Below are 23515 nucleotides of genomic sequence, written 5' to 3' on the forward strand. Positions count from 1 at the left end.
AGGGAGTAAACTTTGAGCTAAAATAAGGAAAAGTGTAGTTAACTAGGCAGAGATGACAATATAAATGTCTTGCAATGTTATTGCTACAGAATGCCATTCTAATACACTGTGGTGAATAGGCAAGCATGTGTATATATATATGTGTGTGTGTATTTATGTGTAACCATAATAAATCTCAGTCCACAACTTTAAATGTGTAAAACAACCAACTTTTATTTTTCATAGCAACACTCACAATTTTTGTTCTGTCTTCTCATTCCATGGGGGTGACTGAAACAGTATCAGTTTTCTCCATGGTGTGTCTAAATTTAAAGATGCTTAGAAAGGTGCCTTAGAGTCCTTGGAAGGAAGGAGCCCACGTGATTCTAGTATTGTTTTACATAATTCACCAATTTCATTCCCTCCTTGTGGTCTCTTCAGACATGATGGCTCTCCATTTGCTTCTCTGTCTTCCTTGAATAATCAAGATTTTCTCTTCTGCTTCCCTATCATTGCCATTCGAGGATACAGAAAGCTTGTTAAGACGCTATACTATGTGACTGGAAGAAATATAAAACACGTTCCCCCAGGATGTCTCTTAAGAGGCACCACAGAAATCATCTACACAATTCAATCCAACAAAACTATCTGAGGAACTCCCAGTTAACAGCAGACTGAACTGACTCAGCACTGATCCCTTCATTGACAACTCACAGAAATGATAGAATACATACTCCCCTCTAAAAGTAGTAATATAGTCAACCTCATAATCATGAAATAATCAACCTCATAATCATGAAATGGAAATCCCCAAGAAACAAAGAAGGGACTAACAACAGTGAGCAAGAGATAAAGACAAAGAGAGATAAAGACAAAAGATGGATATTGGCTTTCAGGGCTGGGGGACAGGGTTTTAATCCCACACAGTAACAGGAGGCAACACCTCTAGACAGTGGAAGATGGGAAGCTGGTACCAAGCTCCTGTCTAAATCCAGATCTCATAGAAGTACAACTGGTATCTAAAAAGATGACTAGAAAACCTTTTCTCACAACAAAGATATATAACAAGAAAACTTGTCTTTTATGTGAGGTCATGGGTGGATAAAGAGACCCATGGGAGTTATCAGAATCCAGGACAGCCCCACCCAAATATGTAGGGTTGAAATCACATTTCCATATGTTAGTAATCCCAAAGGACAAAAACATAAAAATTAATCTGAAACTGGTTAAATGTATGTGGCCTGATCAGAGGCAAACTCAAAAGCAAGGAGATAACCAAAACATTCAAAGACAGATCTCAAAAAATCACCCAGAATGCAGCATAAAAACATGAAGTGGTGCAAAATATGAATGAGAAGCTAGAAGACATGGCAGAAAGAATGAAAAGTATCAAAATATGCTTGGAAGAAGTTCCATAAAGAAAGACTAGAGTGAATAAGCAAAAGGCAATATTTGAAGAGATTGTGGCACAGGAGTTTCAACAACTGAAGAAAGACATGAATCCTCATACTGAACACACTGACTCTTCAGCAGGTTGAATGTAAATAAAACCATATTTATTACACAGCTTACTGTAGAGCATCAACTATACCTAGCATGATACTTTAATGTGTTTGGGATTTGGGAAATGACAAAAGCCCTTCCATAAACCTTTCCCGAAGAAAAGAATGGGGAAAATGGGAAAGTAAAAAATATTGTGGGAGAGAAAAACAAGAATATAAGTTTATATCAAAAACATAATAGTTTACCATATATTTTGGGTTGACCAAAAAGTTCATTTGGTTAGTGAATTATGCTGTTCAATAAAGTTCTTGGTGAAAATGAAAAAAAAAATACATCTTTTTATTTTTACTTAAAACTGAACAAACTTTTTGGCCAAGCCAATACATACATGCAATTAGGTGTATATTTATCATCTCCAGGACAATATTAAATCTCCGTTTTAAGAGTGAATAAGAATCTATCCTCAGGAAAAGAAGGAAATTGCACTTTCCAGAATTCCAATGAGAGAGTACATGGAAATGTTCAATAGTTTTTGGTAAATTACTGTGTATTTTTTTATTTTTGACTATTCAGAGATTTCCTTTGGTGACATAAGTAGGAATAGCCCATTGGGAAATGGTATCAGCTGTTGGTCAAGCTATAGTCTCTACACAGCTTGTTTTCTCTTGGACATTAAATTCTGAACATAGCTCTTTTAGGCTACAACTAAGGTAATCAACATACAATACAATAATGATAGCTGGAGCACTGTGGTAATGTGATACATTACAAATCTGGAAGAGGTAGGGGAGCTAGAGTGAGAAAACAAATTATGGTCTAATAATAACAGTCTAATGATACTGTCTGAAAATTATTTAATCTACCACTTAGGTAGGCATCACTGAAAAAAAGTGAAAGTATTAGTCGTTCAGTTGTGTCCAACTCTCTGGGACCCCATGGACTATAGCCTGCCAGGCTTCTCTGTCCATAGAATTCTCCAGGCAAGAATACTGGAGTGGCCTGCCATGCCCTTCTCCAGGGGTTCTTCCTGACTCAGGGATCAAATCCAGGTCTCCTGCACTGCAGGCAGATTCTTTTCCATTTGAGCGACTTGGGGAGAGGGTAATCTACCACTTAGATAGGCAGCACTGCTGCTGCTGCTGCTGCTGCTAAGTTGCTTCAGTCGTGTCCGACTATGTGTGAGCCCATAGACGGCAGCCCACCACGCTCCCCTGTCCCTGGTATTCTCCAGGCAAGAACACTGGAGTGGGCTGCCATTTCCTTCTCCAAAGGCATCATTAGGTATGTCTAAGAAACAATGTTTGAAGAAAATGCACATATAGTGAAGAATAAACACAGAATCATAAAATTTATTTCATTCAAATCCCAGTCCTGCCTTCAAGGGATATCTCCAGAAGACCTTCCTTGGAGTTTCTAGTCCCCAAATTTCTCCAGTCACTTGTATTACTTCCATAAATGACTATTCATATTCATTGTCTGTGCACTTTAAAACTTACATTATCTCCCACTGAAATAGAACTACTTAAGGAGTCAGGTGTAATCTTTAGCAAAGTAACTAATAACAGTACTGAAAAAAATACAGCTAAAGCAGAAAAAATAATTTCTGGGATTGAAAAACATGATTTTAAAATTTAAAAACTCAGATTAAATGAAACAGGAAATACATTCTAAAAAAGGAATGAATTTATAGGCACACTGTCTTAACAGCATAAAGTTATAAATAAATAAAAGATTACCATTAAATATAACTGCCTGACAATGTAGCACTGTTCTCCAAAATAACTCCTGGGTCAAAGAGGAAATTAAAAGTAAAACTACAAGCTAAAAGCAAGACAAAAAGAAAAAGAATACATCATATCAAGGCTTATGGGGCATGACTAAAGCTGTACTCAGAGAAAAATAATCTTAATTACCACTATTATTCAAGAAGCCCATAAATAAAAGAAATAAGTCCTCTTCTTGAAGAATTGGAAAAGTACAAGAAAACAAATCCAAAGAGAGAAAAAATTTGCAAAAAGTTAAAAATAATGATCAGAAAAAAACATTGTATAAATGATAAATAAAATCCTGGTTCTTTCAAAGACCAATAAAATAAACTCTTCATAAGTAAAACTAAGTAATAATAGAAGAAAAACAAAAGTATAAAGTTATGAATAATGAAGGCTTTCACTACATAAATAGATGTGATTAAAAGAGCTATAATTTTATATATACATCTTTGATATCAAATTTTAAAATCTAAAGATAATGGATGATTTCCCAATAGAAGTTATCAATATTAATCTAAGAACCAGAAAATTTGAGAAGACAAATTACTAAAGATAAGACTAGAAATGTGATTGTAGACCTACCACTAAAAAAGGAACCAGGATCAAATGGTTTTGCAATTCAGTTCTGTATTACCTTTAAAGAAGAGATAAGACTAATATTTGGCTTCCCTGATAGCTCAGATGGTAAAGAATCTGCCTGCAAGGGGGAGACCTGGGTTCGATCCCTCAGTTGGAAAGATCCACTGGAGAAGGGAATGGCTATGCACTCCAGTATCCTTGCTTGGAGAATTCCACGGACAGAGGCTACAGTCCATGTGGTCTCAAAGAGTTGGACATGACTGAGCAACTAACACTTACTACAAAGATCAATATCATTTAAACTCTATCAGAAAAGAGGAAAAAACTGGAAAGTTAACTAATGAATTTTATAAAGTTAGCAAACTTAAGATCAAAATCTGCTAAAGATAGTACATAAAAGGCAACTATAAAAATATTAATAATAATATAAAAAATAAAATACTAACAAATTATAAAATTTATAAACAAACAGAACCCAAAAAGTTTGGCAAGAAAAAGCTCTACTATGACCTAGTAGGATAGAAAAAAATCAGCAGCTACTCCTAATGGATACCAACAAGAATAGAAGGGAATAACTTAAATATTGAAAAGTGCTTTTTACCAACAGTTAACAGCAATCCTCATTTAACCATTAAATGCCAAAGTCATTTCCACTAAAACCAGGAACAAGTCAAGATCATCCACAATCTCTATTTTCATTCAATAATATTTCTGGTGATTCAATTTATTGCAACAAGATAAAAAAATAAATAATTAGTGTAAAATTGGGAAAAGTTAAAACCAATTTCTATTTACAATTGATATGACTGTATTTGTTTAAAACACAAGTACTATTTAAAGATCATGAAGTCAGTAAGCAAAATAGAAGAGGTGGTGAGGCAAAGATAAACACAAAAAAATCAATAGCTTCCTTCCATTCTAGCAAGTTTTTAGGAAGTATTGCACTATTGAGACCATAGCCAACATTTTATTTCTTTTGCTTAAAAGGATATATATTACTAGTGAAAGGAGTACTGAATATCAAACTCATTCATAGAAAGTTTTAATCAATTGCTACTGCAACCGTCTCCAGTATCAGCGTGTCATTGATACACTTTTTAAATTATATTATTTTATCTATTTGTGCACAAGTGTCTTTTACAAATTTAAATCTGTACCCCTTCCAGTTTTCTGATAAGAATATTTGTATACCTGTGGTGGATTCATGTTGATGTATGGCAAAACCAATACAATATTGTAAAGTAATTAACCTCCAATTAAAATTATATTAAAAAAAAAGAATACTACTTTATCTTGTAAGTGTCCTCCAAAATGTCTTAATTCATAGTGCTCAAGCTCTCTAGATCTAACAGTTCATTCCATGTTTCAAAAAGATCAGTTTCTTATCTTTGGTCCCAAGGCATATGTGACAATATGTAATAACTCTTCTGCTTGGAAGACTGAGTTAGCTAGCAGATTTTCAAATTCTCAGATACACCAATTAGCTCATTCCTTGTCATGCTTTGAGTGAAGTGTTGTCACACTCATGTAAGTCACCTGCTAGACTACCATTTACAAATTGTAGCATTTTCATAGCCCATAGTGCACTGTACTTATCCTTTGGTGTTTTAAACTTCTTATATTTTTTCTCTTATTTCATAATAGACCCATAAAAAATTAATTACTAGTATGATAATCCAATATAATTCACTCCATCTTTAATAAAGAGGTTCTGTAATATAGGACTTCACCAAAAGTCTCCAGTGCATCATACCAGGAGGATAGCAGAAAGAGGAATAATGTTTCCATTTATAGAGAAGAATAACATTAGGTAGATAACGTATAACTAATGATGTCTAAAAAGGTCTGCCAAAAAGTGGATGGCATAGTCAATGTCTAGGGCTGGGAAAAAAAAAGTAAAATTATGTCTCTACTTCATACCACACATAAAACTATATACAGGAAGAATTAAACACACACAGTTATTTTTAAAAGCTCGAATAAAATATTAAAAATTATTGTAAACTCTTCGGGGAGTAAAAGCTTGCCTCAGCATGCCCAGAAACTTAGAAGCCATAAAGGGAAAGGCTGAATGATGTGACTACCATGAACAAAACTGAATGAGGCAGGATATGCATGGAAATATACACATTATTTTAGGTGAAATAAAAGCTGCAGAACACAACCATATATGGATAGTGACCTCACTTTGTGATAAAAATATGAATATGTGTTATCATTTATGTTTAAATATGTAGTGATGATAGTGGTAAAGAACCCGCCTGCCAATGCAAGAGATCTGAGATGGAGGTTCATACACTGGGTCAGGAAGATCCCCTGGAGAGGGGCATGGCAATCCACTCCAATATTCTTGCCTGGAAAATCCTATGGACAGAGAAGCCTGGCGGGCTACAGTCCATAGGGTCACAAAGAGTTGAACACGACTGAAGCAACTTAGCACAGCATAGTTCACCCATGCATAGAACATATTAACAGTAGGTAACTGTAAAAATGGGTGAGAAGAGGGCAGTTTTATGTTTTAATTTATATTTTATCTGTTTGAGTTGTTAATAAGCATAAAGAGCTTCTATGGTTTAAGAAAATATAATAAAGAAGACTAAAATAGAGTTCACTACAAAAAATAATCTCTCAGAGTGCTAACTCCAAAATCTGTCTCAGAGAGGTAGTCAAATGCCCAGGTGGATGCATAATCCTCTCCATCAATGCAGAGGCTATAATATGGTCTTCTTTCCCAGATACTAATTTTTCCACTTTCTAAGTTAAATAAATATATCTGGGACTTCTATTCGTAATTTAAAAATAACTGAAAAGCAATTCCAGAGTGTTACTAATATCTTCTTATTTCCCCAAATACAGTCATTTCCACCTAAACACATATGTGTGACTTATATTTATAGACATTCACGAATTATGACATTCATAACATAAAGGTTTAACTTTTATATCAGAAGAAAATCAATCAGAATTTAAATAATTTTTATAAGCAACATGGTGCGATTTAATACTTTCAATTTTTGGCTACAGATTACACAGATCAGCATAACAAGAGGTGAAGATTGATGATCTTAAATACTAAGTGACTACAAAGAATTATTCTCCAAGTCAGTTTAAATGAATTTAAGATTTAGAAAATAGTTGTCTGTTTTATTTGGTCTTGCCTAGATTCCATCTTTTCTAATATCAACAAGATAATCCACTTAATTCATTTTAAATGATGGAAGACTGTAAAAATCAAAAGTTTTCTTTTATTGATCCACTTCATTATGTCAGAATTTTCATTACAGCTTATTGAAAGAAAGCCACAAAATTTAGCAAGATTATAGTTAAACCACATTTTAGCAAACAGAGAACTGAAGTAGAAATGGGAAAAAAACTAAAGAGGTAACAATTTGTTTTGCCTTGGTTTCCAAAAAGTCAACAACACGTTATCATTACTCGTAAGAAAGGTTCAGAAAAGGGAGATATTAATCAATATGTATGAGGGAATCCATTACAAATACTACAGTTTTCTCCTGTTATAAAATATACATTTCTCAAATCCTGTATGGAAACTAATTGATAATATATCTTAACAGTCATAAAACTACCATCAACTGATAATCCACCTCTGGCTAAGGGTCATCTGGGCAAACAAAATTTCTAATTGTGTACAGAGAGAAACATGCTCTAGCTCTTGAATACAAGTATTTGATTTCAGACACAAGTCAACCCCCATAATCGACATGGGTGCATCAGGTTCTTCTACTTTGACAGCACCAACATCGAGCTAAGTCAGCTCGCCCCAATTCCCTAAGCACTAAATAAACAACCTTCTGATGATAATGTGGTTCCTGATGTACATCGATCTTAGGGACAGAATGTTCTGAGCAGCCAACACTAAAAATCTGTTCTACTTGGTAATTACATTTCTTAGAGTAACAGACTCTCATTCTTTTTTTTATTTTCAAAAAAGAAAATCCACCCAATTTAATAACATGTTATGTCCGTGTGCAAACTTAGAAATGCTCTAATACCCAAAGATGCTTGTAATACACTTATTCTTTCACTTTTTAAAATGTAAATGGTCAACAAGGGTCAAAGAGTTACACACTTAGCCCAATGTCAGTGCTGGATCAAATTCCTTTGACATGAACCTGTTAGAATGAAGCTACCCCTCCAATAAGGCTTCTTTCTCACTCCCTCCCTCCCCTCAGGCTTATCCCCAAACCCAACAATGTCCAAGTCCTTAACACAAGGCCTGAGAAGGACACAGTGGTGAGGGAAAAGCATGGAGATATACATCTCTGAAAGCAAAGATGTGTTATCCTGCTTGATACCACACCTCAGGGGTCAATATCCTAGTCTTCTGCACCCGGAGACGGCAGCATGATAGTTCTGGTTTAAAGGCAAGAAGAGCCACAGTTTGAACAGAGAAATAAGGGAAAAAAATCTTCAGTCTGGGATATGATGAAGAATGAATGTAAAATGTTAGCATTGAAAATAGTCATAATCATTCTTCACAAAACCACTCTCAAGGGAATAGAGCAGAGAAATTAACCAAACAGAGGCATAAACACAAAATTTCCCTGAACCACATCAATTTGCTAAATCTACACTTAGAATCTCTTTTGAAATAAGGCAAGTAAAATATGAATTTAAAAATAGAAAACCAGTTTCCTGAGCCTTAAATATTATGCTTTGGGTGACAATTTATAAAAGAACTGTACTCCATCTTTGTAAAATCACCTTTGAACACATTTGCCTGGAATAGACCTACTTAAATTCCTAAAATCAGTAGATAAAAACAAAATAGCAGAATATCCTTGAGTTTCTAATTTCCTCAGTTTCCAAGAAACTGCCATGCTTTCTAAAGAAAGGACACTGGCTCCTCCCTGCCCCCATGAGCTGCCACAATCACAGCTACTATACTAGTAGGGTGCCCTTCCCCAAATGTTTGAGTGGCAACCTCTGATGTGAAAGCATCAGGACATCAGAGTGTGGCTGGGCCAGCCCTGTGTCTTCTCTGGACCACGCAGTCACACATCTGTCTCACACAGCACTTCCCAAAGTCCGGGTGATTCAGTTCCAAATAATACCAAGCATGGGACATCAAGATTCATGCAATGCACATAGGGCTGTTCCACACTAAGACCGGTGCTTTCTCAGTCTCTGTAAACAACCGTCCGAAAAGTCTTGGCATCCAGCCATACATACCCAGGGTCATCTTGTTACCACAGCAACGACAATTATCATTCTGCATCAAATGCCCAATGGTGCATGACCTGGTGTCATGGAAATGAAACGATCACCCCCGACAGACACAGAAGCACAAAGAGACTACTGTCAATGGTCTCTCAGAGGAGGAAATGAGAGAGAAGTGTGAAGGAGGGAAAGGGAAGGAGAATGGGAAGGGAGGAGAGGATGAGAAAAGAGACCTGCGCAGCAGATAGACACTGGTCAGGCCTGCGCCCCTGCTGCAGGGGGGCTTTTTATTACCCAAGTTCACCTCATTACCACCCCAGGTCAAAAAGTCACTCAGCACCCCAGTTCAACGTGGCTTGATCAGAATATTTTTTAGATGTTCACAATCCAGATCTGGGTGAGGGAACAAGTTTGTTCTTATTGCCTCTATTTTCTCAAGTATCTCCAGTGAGTACATTTTAGAAGAAAAGTAGAGAAAATTTAAATCAGGTTCTGAAAGTTCATCTACAGTATCATCCAATTTGATGTAGACTATATAGGTATACTGAGATAGTCAGTGTCTGGAAGGGTATCCACAGTTGGAATCTGATGCTTCTTTCCCCAGCTGCCATAATCCCTTCTCCAGTTCTTTATGCTGCTTTCCACTCTTACACTCTGCACCTTCTCTCTGGGGATCACATCCACTCCCACGTCCTTAGTTATCATCTCTTCTCTGGTGGCTCCCAAATCTATATCTGCAGCCTGGTCTTTTCTGAGCACCACATCAATAGACTCAAATGACATTAGGGTATATCCATCTAGATGTCACACAGGTATCTCAAAGTGAATTTATTTTAAATGGATAAGGCTTTCCCTCCCAAATCCTGTTTCCTACCTAATAATAGAGCAAAAAAACATTTTAATTCCTTTACCCTCATTCCAACCTTAAAACTGATGTCAAAGGAGCCCCAGCATGGTTCAACAGAGTCACCATACCCAACAACTTCAAGCTGATCAGTCCTTGGTCCTTTTGTCTATTGTAGGCAACATTTGAGTAAGTATATGGAAGCCTGGGGCTAAAACCAGATCATAACTGAACAGAGATTTTACCCTTTCTTGGCCTCATGTATAAAGTAGGATAACACCCCCAAACTGACCAACAATACATTGTAAGGGCAGGTGAGATCATGTCTGATAAAACATCTTGAGTACGTAGTAAAAAGAAAAGCCTATTTCTTTGAGAAACTATTGTTAACAGTTGCCTTGCAGGAATGACATCACTCTACACAGTAGTCACTTAATAAATGCTAACTTTTATTGTTGTTATTATTTATTAAATGATGCTGACACATGGCAGAATGCCCCCAGCAACACAAAGGTCAACCAGAACAACTATCAACACTGAATTCTAAGGAACTAAGTGTGCTCAATTTTCTTAATTAATTGCTATGTGCCAGAAAATTCTAAGTATTTCACATATATTACTTCATTTAATTCTTTCAGTGAGCCCCATCTTTAGCACTCATCTATTATTTCAGAGAGAAAACTTCAACCCATCTTATGTTTAATGTAAATACTTTTTCTACTCAGTTCGTGCTCCTATCAATCACCTGCTCCATTCCCAACACTTTCCTTTTTCAAAAACTCTTGAAAAATCAGTATTTGTTTTAGGTTAATAAGAACATATAGATGAATAAAAAGTAAAAAGGTAAAAATTACACTATCCTTCCACCCAAAGACAATCACTGTTACTATTTGGATGTCTGTAATTCCAGAGTTCTTAGTGTCTACTTAAATATCTTATATTCTCAGAAAAATTGAATCATACTAAGAAGACTCCTATCTAACCTACCTTTCTCACTTAACAGTGCATGATGAATATCATTCCCTGACAATATGGACTGCATTGACATATTTATCTTATACCATGTGAATATTCCTTAATTTATGTAACCAGTCCAGTGTGCTAAATTGTTTAAGTTGTTTTCAATTTTTACTATTTCACACAGTGCTGGGATAAACAGCCTTGTACATACAATCTTTGGCCAATGATTCAACTATTTCCTTAGGACAAAGGGATTACATATTTTAAGGCTAATGATATGTATTACCAAATGGCCCTCTGCAAACCTTGTGCCAGTGTAAGCGAATTCCTACCACCAGGGTGTGAAAGGCTCCATTTTTGCCATACTCTCATGGACACTGCACAGTAGGTTGAGAGAGGGACTTCTATATGAATTCCAATTATTCTTTCTAGTCAAAATTATTCACTGGCTCTCAGCGTTCGGTGAGGTAATATTCAAACAGTTCTCCACAAACTGGCTTCAGCCAACTTTCCAAATTTATTTACTTCCAGTCACACTTTCCATTCTAAACAGACTAGTCTCACTGTCACAGCAAGAGTTCCTACCTCCATGCCTTTCTCACACCAGTCCCCCTTCACTCCCATCACAAGGAACTCCCTACCTACCTACCCCACTGAGGATTCATTTTAAATGAACACTTCCTCCATAGATCTGTAGCTGACTACTGTATCCTGCAGAAACCTTTGCTTTCTCTGTGCTCTGAGTGCGAATATTCAACAAAGAGTATATGCTTGAGATATTGTTTTCTTTTTGTATGTTTCTTATCTCTCCAACTAGATTATAAATCGAAAGATAAGTATGATTTCTCTCTTTTTTTTCTTTCCAGCATTAACACACAACTTCATTGATGATACACAAATGCAGTCAATGCAAATGACAGGAGGGAGCTTATTTATGAGGAATTGGTTCACGGTCACTTATGCAGAAGAAATAATAAAAATATTTCAATCTAGGCAGTGAGATAAAAAGCAACAAACATTTTCAGAACAGGTAGTGATATTCATTCATCCAGCTTAGGCCTGCAGACCAACTCAGATAAATATCAGCATTGATGATACAATATGATATTCATTACTCAAAACTGGCAGCTGAAAGGATTCCTTTACCATATAGACAAGGTGGAGAAAAGGAATAGTTTACAACATGTGTTGCTTCTAAACTACAAAATCAAGAACTTATTCCTGGCTCTTTGGGAACATATTCTCAGCCAGTTTGGCCACGAATTTTCCAACTTTCACTTTTACCAAAATATCATGATGACTTTCTAGCCCCAGAATCTTATCAGCACACACCTGAAATTCTTTTAAAAAGAAAAAAAGTGAACCTTCGCTGAATTGATTCTGAGTAGATTCATTTTCCTCCCATTTAAAATTGTCATTTATGTTCTCAAATATGACCAGAAGCTTAAGAATCACCTCTTTGTTCTCCTTCTTGTTAAAGAGGGAACCCAGCGAGGATGGTACTTGGGCCCTGAGCAGTTCTCTAGTCATGGCTGGGTTTTCAGCCAAATTCAAAAGGAGTTTCAAAACCTGAAATTTGGTTTCTTCATTTCCTGCTGAAAATAAACGGAAAAAGTCTGAAATGGAATTAGCAAGCATGTGCTGATACTCATTAGTAACAGTCATGTTCGTAAGCAATCTTAGACCTGCCAGCTGCACAGATGAGTTCAATCGAGAAGTGATTGTGTCATCACAGACTTGATTCATGTATATCTTAAGCCTGCGCTGATTTTCAGCATTCACACTCAAGTTATTTAGGACAATTAAAGCCTTTTCCTTCACTATGGGATCCCGAGTATTGAGAATCTTTGCAACAATTGGGAGACCACCCAGATCACGAATAATATCTCTGTTAAATGCATAAGCAGCATTGTTACCCAGAGCAATTAAAGCTGCTTCAAGAATATAAGGCTTTTCAGACATCTCAACCAAGCAAAGAACTTTCTGCAGCTCTTGAGGGGACAAAATAGTATCATCTGAATTGGGGGAAGCCCTTTTCTGGACAGCTCGACGAGCCCGGGTGGCCCTGGCCCTTGCCCTGGCCCTAGCTCTGGTTCCAGCCTCAGTCCCAATCCGGGCCCAAGGTGGGTACCATACTATACCTTTGTTCTCACTGTTGTCATCATCATCATCAGACCAGTCATTGTACCTGGCCCCAGGACAATCCCCAACATCATCCACATCCCCAGACCCTCCCTCAGCCATTTTCTCCTTGTTCTGTTTTCTTCCTCTGGTCAGTCTATAAATGCAATAGCAGGCGCCAGCCCCAATCACCAGTCCCGCAGTCACCCAGCCTACTTTCCTGGCGTAGCCCATGCAATCGTCCCTGATGGTATCAGGGACTAAGGAACAGAGTAGTCACTCAGGCTGGGGGAGGAGGGCTATGGGCCTGGCCTGGGTGCAGGCCTGTGGAGGATGATCGTCTTCAGCCACTTCAAGGCCACGGCAAGTGATTCTGGAGGTGGACCTAGGGGTGGAGAAAGAAAACGGGCTTTGAGTTTCTCTTCTCCTTGAGTTGTCCTCTGCAGAGAGTTGTACAGTGGGACAAGCAAATGAGTTCTTGGTAGAAAATGTAGATTGTTAACAAACTCTTTCCCCCTCATTTCACTCTCCCCAGCCCACCTCCTCCCCAAGCCTAGATAAAGGCAGTGGAGCCCATTCTTTCTGCTGGGGCCTCAGCTACCCCAACCTTGGATGTTCCCAGGGAGTGGCACCATTGCACTAACCTCCTCCAGACAGGCAGTTTGCCCCTTCTTCCCTCCCCTGGAGATGTGCCACGCCCAACAACCCTTGCAATCTGCAGAGAGACCAGAGCCAGTGAGAACTGAAGCGTTGATGGATTGACTGCTCCTGCATTTGTTGCTTTCCTGATTCACCTATCTAGGTTGTCAGATTTAAAAAACACACACACACACAAAAGACAACCTCTCTCTGCCATCCAAAACATGCACATGCCTGCCGCTTTCCTAGCCTGAAATGGAGAGTTGTTGGGGAAATAATAACATTGGGTGAGCCTGTCCAACCGCGGGCCATTTCCAACCCCTCCCCCATTCCAGGCAGCCCCCATGCCCAAACCGACCTCTACTGATCCGAGGAAACTTCCTCCCTCGTTTAAACTGGTGCCACCTGCTACAGCAGACCTGCAGGATGACAGATCGAAAACATAGGGACTAAGTGCTGTTGAGAGAAGAGGATTACGAACAAACTATCTGATAGGTTTCCCTTCTGTCATTCTCCCCCACCCCACCCCCCACGACACACGCGCGCGCACGCACACACACACACTGCACGCCATTTCGCCACAGTCCCAAGAGTGTGAGAAACACACTCAGACTCAGACCTAACCTAGATTATCGCTACCTCTGGTTTCTCCCCACCCCATCCTCCCAACGCCCCCGTTAGGGTCTCTAGATGGTCTTACCCTCAAATCGACCTTCACGGATCGGGGTTAATTTCCTTCCTCTTCTTTAGCCTGGTGTGGTGCCGCAACCTATGGAAAGACTGGCAACCCGGGAGAGGCTCGGATCCACAAGACACAGAGCCATGGTCAGGAAGACGCAGTCACAGTAAGAAAGACGGGAAACTGCCGCGACCTAGTGCTTGGTGGACGGACCGGTCCCCAGAACACAAAACTCTGTCCTTAATTCGGAGGCCTGGCTGTCAAAGGTTTCCACCCCTTCGACCCCTCTCGGGGTTCTGCTGACACATCACGGTGCACCTCCCCTCCCCATGTCCAGCCTTTCCCCTCTGGCACCGTCCTGGAGGACTGGGGGCCAACACCCAGCGCACAGCTCCCTTTCCAGATTACGGCCTCGGTTCCCACCAGATTCCCACGTCCCGATCTCTGAGCTCCTCCCAAACACCCCCCTGCTCACCATTTCGCAGCATCAGAATGGGCTGCGGTTGGGACAGACGTCTTGGAAAGCCGGCGGCGAGTGGAAGAGACGACGGAGGCGCCCCAGGATCCGCGACGGTTTCCGCCCTGCACCCTCAGCCACCCCCACCTTCTGGAATCTCCCAGGCACTGACCTGCACGGATCCGGGACAATCTCCTTCTCCTCCTCCTTCTTTCCTCTGCTGCAGGCCCGCTGGCCCTCGGGGCAATGGGGAGCTGATACTCAGACGGGAACAACGACCAGAACAAGAAGGACTTCTGCACACGTCAGCTCTTGGTCACGTGAGACCTACGTCATCCACCAACTCGGGTCCCCAATTTCCCCTCCCACCAGCAGTGCGGCAGAAGAGGGCCCGCCCCCCTCCCTTCCGTCCCCCACGGCAGGCCTTGTTACTCTTTTTTTTCTTTCCTAATCCCATCTCCCTGTAGTGGTGTTTGCCTTCCTCTGATTACCAGAAAGGGACAGCATCTTCCCCTGGGGTTACTGGCCACTTGTACTTTTTGAAAAATTGCCTCTTCCTTCCCTGGACTCCTGGGACAGTAACCTCTCCTTCCACCTCCCTGCCTCCCAGCTATAAATGTCTACCATTTCCTCTGAAATCTAGTCCCAGATCTGAAAAGAAAAAGCCACCAGAAAAGGAGACCTGGAGTGAATGCAGTTTTTTCCTTACTTACTGTTTTATTTTTTGTTGTTGTTCTTTCAGTTCTGCCCTTTCCCACCCCCAGACTGCATTCTTTTTAGGAGGAAAAAAATGGCTGTAAAGCTATTTTCATTTGGTAAAAAAAAAAAGAGTGGGAGAGTGATGTTGGGTGATGGCCTCCAAAAGTCCCACATTTTCTCACTTGTAGGGAGTGTTACACACTTCACTCAAAGCAATCTTAGTGTCTTCTGGGGCCTAGCACATAACACAATCCTGAATAAGCTCATCAGAGTGTCTGAGAATACATAAATCTTCTAACTAGGCCAGTCTTCTAAACAAGAGAGCTATAGACTTTCACTTTCATCAGTTAGCAATGCACAGGAGCCCTCAGAAGCCAGCTACACAGAAAAGGTTGAGTGGTAATCACAAGTATGTCATGGATGCCTGTCAGATAGGAGGCATGCACACTGACAAAGTGAGTGACATACAAAGAACATTACAAAATATACAAATGGACAACAGCATTTTTAAATGGAGTAGGTGTTAGAGGCGTTAGACCAAGTCAAAACTGGCTGAACTCAGCATCTAGCAATTAGTGTGAAACCTTTTCACTGACTGTACTGATGAATTCAACAAGTCACCTGTCACCAATGAGCGAACTTTTAAGAGTGGGAAAAATAATAAAATACTGTTATGACACAGGGCCTACAGTGTGATATGCCCTGATAGTTAAGATATAAGGTTGTTATCTGAGTATAAAAATTTTAAGATCCACAGACAATATGGGAGTAAATCAAGAGACTGGGAAATTTGGGAACAGGCAAAATTCCAGAGAAATTCATATCAAAGCAACTTCTGAAAAATAGTACTAGGATATGACTAAAATGTTTTTTTCTTCCATTTTTATTGAGATACAGTTGATATACAACACTGTGTAAGGTTAAGATGAACAGGATATGACTGAAATTTAGTAAGCAGAAAGCAAATTAACTGTATGATTCTGTGTTTAGAGAAAGATCACGTGCAGCGAGGGGGCTTATTCAAACAGGAGTATATGAAAAGAAGAGTCAGAGGAAAGTGTTGATAGTTCCCACCCAAGCACTGTCTGGAGGAGAGGAAGTCTTGGCTAAGATGCGTGGAAAAATTAGCTTTCTTTGGCAGAGCCATCCCCATGATATGTAAGTGTACTTCAAGTTTCTTAGCTGAAAGCCACTTCTTAAAGTGCACCGATGCCCTTGCTCTCTGATTGCAGGCTTACCACGCAACCTTCTGAAGTTGTGGCTTCCCAAGTAGTAGCTTGCCAACGGGGAGAGAAGGGGCTGGTAAAACTAACAGAAAGCTCTAGTACCCCTGATGGTTGTACTTCTCAGGATAAATTTTTCAGTTGTCATTTCCTTGTGAAACTTAGCTTCCCTGTGGCCGTCTTATGGAGGAAATGCAGAGATCCGTGGGTTTGGGGATTCAGATATAGATTTATATATGTCTCTCTGAATGAGAGTCTTTGCTTGATACAGGCATCTGCTCTCACTATACAAATTCAGGTGTTGATCATGAAGGGCTGAGCACAAGACTTTGTACTATCGATGCGACTGTGTGGAATCCTGTCAAGGAAGTCAGGGAGCTTTGGCCTAGAAGACAGTCTTGTGCACCACCATTTCAGAACTGCACCTCTCTAATGTTCAGTGACAACTAAAGCATGCTGTGGCAGATAGACCCCCAGCACTTCAGTCACAGCTGGACAAAAGATGCATATCCAAAGTAGTTAAAGTGCTCCTGCAAATCAACAATAACCTCTGAAACAGTTTATAGTTCTCTCTGGGAAAAGAAAGGAAGTGCATTTCACATTTTACATGCCCTGTCATTTTCCACAGCAAAAGGGTGGTCATTGTGCCCCAAATAAACTGACTCAATACTTACTCTCTTACTGAAATTTAAACCTGAGCAAAGATAGAAAAAGCAAACATCAGTGGAAGTTTATGGCGTCCTGAAGAGACCATCTATCGGTTCCTGCTACCTTGACACCTCAGAGCTGATGCTGGTCTTCGAAATTCCCTCACTGTTTAAGTTAAACAGATGTGGTTTCTGGTGCTTGCAATCAAACAAAATTAACTAATACACAACACAAAAACAACATGATACAAAAAGTAATACACCTTTTAAAGATAACAATCTTCTATCATTTATTTTTCTTACCCTCCAAAATTCCATCAGTGTTACCATCTGCTGATCCTTTTCTGTTTTTGAATACTTTATAAATCATGCATCATATATGACCATATACTGATTTAAGCCAAAAGGTTCTTTTTGACAGTGGACTCACATAGTCTTTTGAAGACTTGTCTGAGGGATTGCTTAAGGATTTTCCCGTTTTGTTTTTCAAATGGTATGTCAGGCAAAAAGCATGCCCTTAAATAAATATTTGTTGGTGGGTGGATAATGGAAGGAAATAGATTTTAAATGTCAGTCCCCAGGTTCCTTGGTAGGAATTGTGGATCAAAATGACCAAGAGAATTGACAGGGTTATCATTCCCATGGGGTTTAGGAAGTTTAAGAGAGGGAGTGGATCCAAACAGGAAAGATCTGACAGCCTGGGAGAGTGGTGGTCAGGGGTTAGACACTGGAAAAATTGAAAAATAGACCAAAGGGGGGAGATATTTTTAACTAACGAGGAGAGGTAGGAGTGGAGCTTTTGTCCCTGAAGCATGGCTAAGTAAGAGTTGTGAAATGAGTCCTTATTGTAGAGGCATGTCAATGACACCTGTATTTCTTAACTTTTACATGCTCTGCAGTTCTTTCTAATGTATATACTGAAAATAAATAAAAGCTACTTTTTAAGTTCTTAGCAGCCAAAAGTTGAATGATAGTTAAATCTGCAATTTCTGTTAGCAAGGCTTCATAAATATAAATCACTTCCTTTGGAGAAGTAAAATAAAGGATGATAAGAAGAGCAGTGTAAGGAGAGGATGGCAAAACAAATGAGTTAGGGGTTTAGAGAGATGAGTTGTAATGTTGGTATGTTTGAACTATAAATGTTTAAGGAAGACCAGAAAGTTGTGACATGTTCTTGACTTGTGAATTTTTCACCAGCAAGGCACTCTGGGCTTCCTGGTTCACCTCCTGAAAGGGCCTCCCCCACACAGGGGCCCCTCACCCAGGGAGCTTCCTGCTGGGGTGTCAGATTTCAATGTTCTAAGAAAGAGGCTGCCTGAAGGGTTTATATTTAGAGCATGACACCCCAGCGGGGACAGCTGGATGTCTGGGAACTAAATTCTGCAGACTTTGTTACTACCTTCTGGGATTATTCTGAGGGACTTGTATAGATGGTACAGTGAAATTGTAACAGAAAGGAGAGGGTGAAAAGACCTCTTTTTCCTGGCAACATTGCTTGGGGTCCCGTGAACTGTGCCGTTTGTGAGGGAAAAAGGCCGCGGATCTCAAGGGCTGTCAGGTTGTGGCAGTGATTTACAGTCACCCACAGACCCTCACCATTATTTCCACTGGAAAAGGCTGAACAGCAGGCACTGCCAAGGGGACAGACAGTGCACAAATGACAAATACCGGAGGTCTTTCACCAGTGTCGTGATCAAACGAAATTTCCACTATCATTTTCATCAATGGGATAGCAGGGAATCCTCTACTTTCTGGATGATTTATGGGTTACACCATGAAACTTGAGAATAGATTTTAAATAGAGCTTTGAATGAAGAGTAAGCTAATCTGTGAAGTTACTAATTTGTCAGCTTCATCTGAAGACATAAGATTCATTGGAATTTGGGGTCTGCAGAGAGTCTGTCCTTCAGAAAGGAAGCCATCCAGCAGTTCTCTAACATGTAACACTATGAGTTCAGCCAAGAAGAAAGGGATAGTGGTTCACTTCTCTAAACTGGTCACAATTAAAACACTGACCAATTTACTATAGATTCATTTTATCCATTAATTTATAAATCATATTGAAAGCACACTGGCTTTGTTTGTAAGGGTATGTTTTTAAAGTTTCATATGCTATTTGAAAGCTGCTATCTCCTCTGCAGTCAGAAGAAAATATTTTCAATGTACAAATTAGCTTAAATCAATGAGGTCTTCATATTAACTAGGAAATTTTGTTTTATACACACACACACATATTTGTATTTTCTGACTACAAAATATTGAGTCAATTAAGAAAGAATGAAAGAAATAGAATATAAATATATTAAAAATAGGAACAAAAATCTCCCTGTTACTTGGGCTTTTATTTCCTGCCCCTCTGCTTAATTTTGGTGCAGAGAATGCATGTGGGAAGGGGTAGAAATGAAGAAAGAGGGGAGAGGAGTTTCAGAGCCAAAGAAAGGGTAAGACATTCCCCTCAAAAGAAGTGTAAGTAAATGACAGAGCCAGGAAAAGTGTTGCCCTTTTCTGTAATTAGAGAAGGCAAATGCAAACACAGAGAGCCCTGGTCACTTCTGGCATTGTTACAGAGGGAAAGAGTAACAAGGCCCCTTGTGATGGGTGGGGGGGTACGGGGCAGGCTAGCGCCTGCCGCACTGCTTGTGGGAGTGGAAATTGGGGGCCAGAGCTCAGTGGTGACGCGGTCGTCACGTGACCAGAGCTGCCTCGAGCAGAAGTGCTGCTAGTCGCCTCCGTCTGGGTACCAGCCCCCTATATCACTCTGCAGGCGCGTGAAGGAAGGAAAGTGGCCGCGGGCGTTGCAGGTCGGTATGAGCGTGGGCTCTGCTTGGAGGGAGATGGGGCTGGGAGAAGGCCAAGAGCGCCACGGATCCAGGTTGCGGCAGACAGGGGTCTGTGTCCCCTTCTCGCCTACTTTCTAAATACTGCCGTCCCCCTCCTCATGCCCATTTTCATGGAAAGAATTGGCGGACTTCGGGCGGCGGGTGAGGGAAGTGAGTGGCCGGTACGGAGTCTCCGAGGAAAGAAAGGTTTCAGGATCGGGACACTCCTGTCCCGAGTGCTGCTCCGTCCACCAAGCACTCCGTCTCCCCCCGACCCCCCACCGTCTGTCTGCAGGTTTGTAGATCTGTTGGCCCGTACGTCGCCGGGGAAAGTCGCGGCGAGGGAAGGACCAAAGTGCCTTGGGACCGTGCAGGTCGCTGTGAAGGTGGGATGAGCCTTGGCCCCTGGGTGGGGGTGGCGGTGGGGATGAGGGCGGGGGGCTGGGATCGCTGCGGGCCGGGTCTGAGCCGCCCTCTCCAGGCCCTTTCCTCCATACCCCCTCCCATTTCAGCGCAGGGAAAGGGGTGTGGCGGCCTTTGCTGGGGAAATGGCGGACGACAAGGGGGGAGGGGTGGGGAAACCAGTGTTAGGAAAGTCAGGAGGGTGTGAGAAATATTTTAAGCTCAAAGGCTGGAAATTCAGAAAAGGGACCTGTGTTCTCATTTCTGATCCATCCACTACACTTTAGTTTTCCAAAGCCGGCTATCTGTCGTTCCCTCTGTCCTTCTGCCAGACTGTCCATCAATCACTGTGGAAGGAGCACTGAGCACAGAAGACAAGAGAAGAAGGAGGAATTTACCTGGCTTTGGTAGAGGCTGGTAGGTGAGACTGCCTCTAAGTCTTTGGGGCTGGGGGTGTGGTGGAGGAGGAGACCACCTGTCACCCTCCTGGCAGTAATAGCCCAGCCCCAACTCCTGCCCTTCTCTGTGGGCCCTGGGAGACAAATGGTGGGTCCTGAAGGGAGACAGAGGATGACAGAAAAGAACAAAGAACTTATTGCCAAATAATCCGCTTCCCTCAGCCGAAACTCAAACTCCACTCTGTCTGGTGAGGCAAAAATCCAGGTATTGCAAAAAGCCCTAATATCATTTTTCACCCATAGATTCGTCACAGGAGAGCCTCAGGAGCCTGGAATAGGCTGAAGCTGTCTCTCCTCCACCATCACTCACCCTGGCCTTAAGAACCTCTTCTTTCAGGTGAAACAAGACCCTCTCCTGTTCTGTCCTACCCCTCGCCCCCACCCCCAGCTGAACAGACCTGAACATGGGCCGGGCTCGGGAAGTGGGTTGGATGGCCGCAGGACTGATGATTGGGGCTGGTGCCTGCTACTGCGTTTACAAACTAACCATCGGAAGAGGTGATGGTGAGAAGTCGGAGGAGGAGGGAGAGGAATGGGATGAGGAGCGGGAACTGGACGATGAGGAGAGCGACATCTGGTTTGATTTGACAACTGCGGCACGGCCCTGGAGTGACGATGGGGACTGGACTGAACCCGGAGCACCCGGCGGTGCTGAGGACAGACCTTCAGGTGGGGGCAAAGCCAGTCGAACATACCTGGTAAAACAGCGCCCGTTCCCTTATGAACACAAAAATACTTGGAGTGCTCAGAGCTTTAAAAATTTCAGTTGTGCTCTTGGCCTCTCCAAGGAGCCTTTCATTCAGGGAAAAGTATTGTTAGCTGAGCCCAAGGATGCCAGTTTTTCATTTAGCCATGATATCAACAGTCCTTTGGCCAGCCTCTCCATTGCTGGAAACACAATCCCGACTCCAGACCCTGCTGTTGAGGAGGGAAGGGCTTTGTGTGGCCCGGATAACTTGAATGCAGGTGTTGCAAATCAGGGCCAGATGAACATGTGCATCAGCCAAGTGTGTCGGGAGACTGTGTCACTTTGCTGCAACTCATTTCTGCAGCAGGCTGGATTAAATTTGTTAATAAGCATGACAGTTATTAAGAACATGCTTGCCAAGTCCGTTCCAGGCTTGATGCTTCCTCTGATACCAGAGGGAAGTGAACGTGCTGAGGGGCAGGTTGTGAAACCCCTGACGGGTTTGTCTGAAGAGCCAGCCTTGTCGGGGGAGTTGCTGAGAGCCCAAGTGCTATGCCCCTTCCTGCCCCTCTTTATCAGGAACACAAACAGACAGCTTCTCTCAGAAACCCTGGCCTCTTAAGTGGCCCCTCCAGCAGGGTGGGACTGATCCACCCCAAAACAAAGCCCAGTCAATGGGTGAACACACACTTGTGTTCTCAAAGACTCTGCAGTGGGTGCTACTGAAGACCCAGCCTTAGCTGGCTCAGCACATCTCTGGGTGGAAGTTGCATTTGCTTAAATCCAGGACCACACTCTTACTGGTCAGGCAGGGGTTCCCACAGAGCTTTGAGTAACCTCTCGGGTTTTCAGTCTGCAGGCAGTGTGCACTATATATTGCTCCCTTGCAGCCTTCTCCCTGTGGTAAAGGGGTCCTTTCAGCGGCCAGCTGTGGTGAAAGAACAACATGTTCTAGCCTCAGTGGGGATGCCTGGCCTGTGGTGGTCTCTGTGTCTAAGCTGGGCCATGCTGGGGAGACCAGACCCGTAGGGGGCTTGTGCCAAAAGCGTATCAGTTGCTGCTTAGATGGGATTCTTTCCATTTACTCTCTTTCTTCGCGACCCTATGAACGATACCTATTGAGCAAAAAAGTACACCCCTCTTCTCTGTGCTGTACTGACTTAACCTTGCCCACCAAGCCTGCATTTTTATGTATCATCAATAAAGCTGTGTGCTTTGACTGGCAAAAAGGAGCCACGGTACTTGTTTCTGAATCTCTAGTCTGCGTGAGGGGAAAGACCAAAATACATGATCCATGCTGGCTGACTGGGGGCACGTGCTCCTGGCGGATGCCCACTTGGCAGTGCCCACAGGAGACCGGAGAAGGGATGAGCTGCAGGGTTCAGGGGGAGCCTCCAGAAGGGGCTGGGGGAGGGGCTGGGGCAGGGAAGGGGGTGGGGGTGGGATTGGGATGAAGAAGGACTCTTGGGAGGACTAGAAGAGGCAACACCTTGAAGCAGGCAGCCCAGTGCCTGATGCAGAGAAACCCTTCCCTCGATGAAGGTGTCTTTCCTCGCCTGCTGGCCTAGAGAGGAAGCTCAGTACCTTCGGGCTGGCCTGTGTGTCCCCGTCGTCCCACTGGGCAGCCCATCCCTGACATTTGATGCCCACTTATAGCAGTTACAGTTGCTACTTGCTGAGGGCCTGCTTGGTGGTGTTCTCTCTCCTGAGAAGCAGCTGTGCGACCTACTTGCAGGCCTCCTCCCTTCCTTGGGAGGCCAAGCCCAAATTCCCTGCCTAGCGAGAAGGCTTGGCCCTTGCTTCCTCTGGGAAACGTCTTTTCTGCCCTCTCCCGGGTACTTCTGTGGGATCCAGGAAGGAGACAATGG

At 41.9% G+C, this 23515-nt stretch overlaps 2 protein-coding genes across 6 annotated transcripts; one reads left to right on the plus strand and one right to left on the minus strand.

The window, feature by feature from the left end:
- Nucleotides 1-7055: 7055 nt before the first annotated feature.
- On the minus strand, nucleotides 7056-15047 carry ARMCX3 (armadillo repeat containing X-linked 3). 2 transcript variants are annotated; one of them, XM_040264936.1, is made up of 5 exons: nucleotides 14884-15047; nucleotides 14276-14355; nucleotides 13934-13994; nucleotides 13581-13651; nucleotides 7056-13321 (listed from the first exon to the last, which is right to left on the minus strand). In XM_040264936.1, the coding sequence occupies exon 5, from the start codon at nucleotides 13168-13170 to the stop codon at nucleotides 12031-12033; it is 1140 nt and encodes a 379-aa protein (XP_040120870.1). In that variant the 5' UTR covers nucleotides 13171-13321; nucleotides 13581-13651; nucleotides 13934-13994; nucleotides 14276-14355; nucleotides 14884-15047; the 3' UTR covers nucleotides 7056-12030. The 2 variants fall into 2 exon arrangements, with proteins under 2 accessions (XP_040120870.1, XP_040120871.1); XM_040264937.1 differs by lacking the exon at nucleotides 13581-13651 and having other exon boundaries at nucleotides 14884-15042.
- A 4922-nt stretch (nucleotides 15048-19969) lies between these two features.
- Nucleotides 19970-22879, plus strand: ARMCX6 (armadillo repeat containing X-linked 6). Of its 4 annotated transcripts, none has more exons than XM_040264941.1 (4): nucleotides 19970-20081; nucleotides 20395-20485; nucleotides 20789-20922; nucleotides 21203-22879. In XM_040264941.1, exon 4 carries the CDS (start codon nucleotides 21364-21366, stop codon nucleotides 22267-22269), a length of 906 nt encoding a protein of 301 aa, XP_040120875.1. In that variant the 5' UTR covers nucleotides 19970-20081; nucleotides 20395-20485; nucleotides 20789-20922; nucleotides 21203-21363; the 3' UTR covers nucleotides 22270-22879. The 4 variants fall into 4 exon arrangements, with proteins under 4 accessions (XP_040120875.1, XP_040120872.1, XP_040120876.1 ...); XM_040264938.1 differs by having other exon boundaries at nucleotides 20789-20918; XM_040264942.1 differs by having other exon boundaries at nucleotides 20834-20922.
- Nucleotides 22880-23515: the final 636 nt, after the last annotated feature.

The sequence above is a fragment of the Oryx dammah genome, unplaced genomic scaffold, assembly GCF_014754425.2.
Source record: "Oryx dammah isolate SB20612 unplaced genomic scaffold, SCBI_Odam_1.1 HiC_scaffold_23, whole genome shotgun sequence".
NCBI lineage: Eukaryota > Metazoa > Chordata > Mammalia > Artiodactyla > Bovidae > Oryx > Oryx dammah.

Excerpts from the sequence above, each read along its gene's own strand:
- ARMCX6 (XM_040264941.1), top strand. The coding sequence starts at position 21,364 with ATGGGCCGGGCTCGGGAAGTGGGTTGGATGGCCGCAGGACTGATGATT.
- ARMCX3 (XM_040264936.1), bottom strand. The coding sequence starts at position 13,170 with ATGGGCTACGCCAGGAAAGTAGGCTGGGTGACTGCGGGACTGGTGATT.